At 40.7% G+C, this 4693-nt stretch overlaps 1 protein-coding gene across 1 annotated transcript; it reads left to right on the top strand.

Annotated features, from left to right (window-relative positions):
- Positions 1-858: 858 nt before the first annotated feature.
- LOC106083292 (ATP-dependent RNA helicase DHX33) lies at positions 859-3579 on the top strand. The gene is made up of 4 exons (XM_013246226.2): positions 859-1872; positions 1924-1999; positions 2072-2857; positions 2915-3579. The coding sequence occupies exons 1-4, from the start codon at positions 983-985 to the stop codon at positions 3311-3313; spliced, it is 2151 nt and encodes a 716-aa protein (XP_013101680.1). The 5' UTR covers positions 859-982; the 3' UTR covers positions 3314-3579.
- The last annotated feature ends 1114 nt before the right edge of the window (positions 3580-4693 follow it).

Raw genomic sequence — 4693 nt, 5'->3', positions numbered from 1 at the left:
GGCTTCTTGAACCTCTAGAGGGCGCAGTTCTCGTCCGACTTGACTGAAATTTTGCACGACGTGTTTTGTTATAATATCCAACAACAGTGCCAAGTATGGTTCAAATCGGTCCATAACCTTATATAGCTGTCATATAAACCGATCTTGGGTCTTGAGTCTCTAGAGGGCGCAATTCCTATCCGATTTGAATGAATTTTTGCACGAAGTATTTTGTTATGATATCCAACAACTGTGCCAAGTATGATTCAAATTGGTTCATAATATAGTATAGCTGTCACATAAACCAATCTTGGTTTATGTAGAGCGCGCAATTCTTATCCGATTTGGCTGAAATTTTGCATGAGGTGTTTTGTTATGACTTCCAATAAAAGCGTTAAGTACGGCCCAAATCGGTACATAACCTGATATACCTACTATATAAACCGATCTGGGATTTTAACTTATTGAGCCTCTAGAGGGCGCATTTCTCATCCGATTTTGCAGAAATTTTGTACGACGGCTTCTCTCATAACCTTCAACATACATGTCTAATATGGTCTGAATCGATCTATAGCTTGATACAGCTCCCATATAATCCGATCTCCCGATTTTGCTTCTTGAGCCCCTACAAGGCGCAATTCTTATCCGAATGAACTGAAATATTACACAATGACTTCTACAATGTTCAGCATTCAATTCATTCACTATAACATGATATAAATAAATAAATTTGTACAAATTTTTGAGTACGCGAACACACTTAAAATAATATCAAACTCGATTTTTATCGATTGTTTTATTCTCTTTTATCCACTAAATGTCGACTGTGACTTTTCAACCAAAGAATCGATTAGTCGAAATCGATTTTTATTGTCTGTGATCCCTAGTCAAAAACTTTTATTTAAAATTTCTATTTGGCTTTTTCATTCACGTGTTTGTTTATTTCATATATTCTTGTTTTTGCTGTACATATATCTAGAGAAGCGATAAATCTTGATATGTAATGGAGTCCAAATACACTTTGCCAAGCAAATCTCCGCTGAAGTCTATAGGGTCCGCAGTTCGAAATGGGATAATTCCGCTTAAAAGAAAATTTCAAGGTCCCGAAAATAGTAATGGAAAAATGTTTAAGGCGAACGGGGTTAGTTTAGCAGGTGGAGCAAATAACAAAACAAATGGCCCACAGCACCCCAACCAACCCACTGCAAAGCAGATAACATCCAAAATGCAAATGGAACAACAGCGTCAGGCCTTGCCAGTGACCGGTTGCCGTAAGCGCTTGATACAAGAAATCTATAAGTCGGACACGCTGCTGATTATGGGTGAGACTGGTTCGGGTAAAACTACACAGATCCCACAATTTCTCCTAGCAGCGGGACTTTGCAACAAAGGAATGATAGCGGTGACCCAACCACGTCGCGTCGCTGCAATTACGGTTGCGAAACGTGTGGCCCAGGAACAACATTCACAATTGGGAGAAACAGTGGGCTACACAGTTCGTTTTGAAGACTGCACATCCGCCAGGACTCGAATACGTTTCATGACAGATGGGTTCCTGTTACGCGAAGCACTTGCAGATCGCTTACTGAGAAACTATGCAGTTATCATGTTGGACGAAGCTCATGAACGTACTGTGAGTACAGATGTCCTTTTTGGGATTGTAAAGGAAGCCCAAAGACAACGACGATTGCGTAGTCTACTTCCCCTGAAGGTTATAGTGACATCTGCCACTATGGACATTGATCATTTTGGTCGCTATTTTGGAGTGAAGGGCATGTACCTGGAAGGTCGTACGCACCCTGTCCGAGTCATGCATGCAAAGGAAAGTCAATCGGATTACTTGCATGCCACTTTGGTCACACTATTCGACATTCATCGAAATACGCCATCAAAGTAAGGATAATAATTATATGCTGCAAACACAACTAATTTTCGCAATTTTAGTCACGATGTATTGATTTTTTTGACTGGCCAGGAGGAAATCGAGGCTATGGCCCAACAGATACGCCAGATTGCCAAGGTATACTTTTGTATAAATACATATTTTTTGTATATACTTAGTTACGATTTTAACATTTTCCAATTACTCTAGACCAATATAAACAATGTGGCCAGCGTGAGAGTTTTCCCTCTTTATGCCCAACTTCCACAAAATAAACAACTAGAATGTTTCCTGCCAGCCCCCGCAAATGCTAGAAAAATCGTTTTGGCAACGAATATAGCGGAGACATCTGTGACAATACCTGGAGTTCGGTGTGTAATTGACAGTGGATTTGTGAAAAGGCGTATTTACAGTCCCAGCACTGGATTGGATGTTCTTCGGGTTGTTCGAATATCACAGGCACAATCCTGGCAGCGCTGCGGTCGCGCTGGTCGTGACGCTCCTGGAACTTGTTACCGAACATACACACAGGAAGAAATGAATGCATTCGAAAAGATGCCTAAACCGGAAATTCTGCGCAGTAATATCTGCTCTACAGTCCTTCAGTTATTAGCTTTGGGTATAGATTGTAAAAGCTTTGATTTTCTCGATCGTCCCTCGCCCGAAGCTATGGAAACTGCATACCAAAAACTGGAATCGTTGGGAGCAGTTCGAAATGCCTCCACAGTGCCAGAATTAACTCCATTGGGAAGGCAAATGGCTCAATTCCCATTAGATCCTCAGTATAGCAAACTTTTGTTGGCAGCACCTCAATTTAGTTGCATGGAAGAAATGCTGAGTCTAGTTGCAGTTCTATCGGGGGATAATGTCTTCGTGTCTAGTGTTGAAAAACGTGAGCATGCCAATTTAGCTCATGCTAAATTTCACTCCAAATACGGCGACCATTTAACTCTGCTGAATGTCTTCAGTGCCTTCCAAAAGACTGAGAAAATAAAGGTGAGTTGATTTTAAAAACTGATTGAATAAGAACATAAATTTTTCACTTAAATGTAGCTGTGGTGCCATGATAACTTTTTGAACACACGAAATTTGTCCTATGCACGAGACGTTCGTAAGCAACTGTTGGAGGTGGTTGAACGATTGGCTTTGCAGATTAATAGTTGCGGCAATAATTACGACCAAGTTCGCAAATGCCTTCTAGTTGGATTGTTCGATAATATTGCCGAATTGCAGCGAGACAATTTTTATATGACCATTACAGGTCGTCAGCGTGCCAAAATTCACCCATCAAGTGTGTTCCATGGAAAGTATCGTCCCGAGTATATTATATTTTCCGAGATTGTGTTAACCGAGAGGAACTTCCTACGACAAGTCACAGAAATTTCACCCGAATGGGTTGCAGAAGTTGTACCACATTTCACCCATCTAAACCGTATTAAGCTTTCATCATAACTGCTTTAAAATTTTTTTATATTCATCTTTCTGGGTGGTGTTTGCAACACTATCAACACATTTTTTCTTAAGATTTACTGCTAGTTAATAAGTGGCTGTTTTGTTAACTCGTCGATATCATCGTACATTAGTATTTAGACAAATTTCTAGTGTTCTCTACATTCAGGTTATCGAAGTGTAAATTAGAATAAAATAAAAAATGAATTTAAGGACACAATTCAAATTAAAAAAAAAAAAAAACGTAAATCTATGAAATTAAAAAATCACTTTTATCGTTTTAGTGCGTCTTATAAAATTGACACGAATCATAAAAAACCAATCATTATATTAACCCGACTGCAAGTATATTGATATAAAGTAATTGAGGTGGTACTCAGGTAACATAAATTCGGAATTATGCCATATATAGGACTACATCTTATTGTAACCTCTATAATTCGGAATAAAGCTATATATAGGACTAAATCCAATTGTACCCTCTATATAAAGATACATTCCTGAGTGCTGAGGGTTACACGTGAGGTGTCGTGTTTCCCTCCTAAGTGGAGGAGCAATTACAAAGATGGCAGCCGGTTGTACGTACCGGATTGACCCGATGAAGTCCTTCATCGGCAAGGGCTGCCCCCTCGGTGTACAACACACTGCTACAACAATAGCTAGATTGAATAGTATCCCATAAGTATTTGGGAAGTTGATTTCTGTTCTTTTATCGCACAGTATTTCGGCGACCCTCTTTATAAAAACTGATTCGTATAGGTTTCAGTAAAGTTCTTTTGAAAATGTATGTATATGAAATTGTATACATTTCCATGTGGAGGTGATAATCCTCGTCAAGCTCCTGTGGGTGATCAAGCTCAAGCGAAACAAGGTGGCCATTGGTTATTTAAAAGCGCCAATAACTCTTCTTGTCGTTAATAACTCGAGTCGCTGCCGCCCGGCCTCTAACTGAGACTCTCCGTTCAATACCTCTGATTGTCCGCACTGCCGTTGCAACTACTTTGCATGGAGCATTCCACGACCCGCAACCTGTGGACGCGCCCGGTAACTCGCAGCTAGGCATTGTCGGCATTGAACAGCAAACTGATCGGACCTCAATGTATCCCGTGACGGGGTATGGTTGCAGAGAGTTGTCTATTATCTTTCGTCTGCTCGGTTCCGTTGAATATCCAGATCCAGGAACTCTGCGACTAAGGAGGGCGTGTCCAAAGAGATCTGGGTCCAAGACGAGTGGATCTCGCTAGGCAGTTTAAAAGGTGTAGTGTGTCGTGTGGTCCCAGGTTACAACCGGCACACACATCTTGCGTGTTGGCATCAACCCTTGCTGTGTAGGAGTTGAGACGGGTGCATCTGCCGGATCGTAATTGAGCCAGAATTATTCTG

The sequence above is a fragment of the Stomoxys calcitrans genome, chromosome 3 (assembly GCF_963082655.1).
Source record: "Stomoxys calcitrans chromosome 3, idStoCalc2.1, whole genome shotgun sequence".
In the NCBI taxonomy this organism is placed as follows: domain Eukaryota; kingdom Metazoa; phylum Arthropoda; class Insecta; order Diptera; family Muscidae; genus Stomoxys; species Stomoxys calcitrans.
Note: the sequence above shows the minus strand (reverse complement) of the source record. Positions and strands in the feature narration are given on the sequence as shown.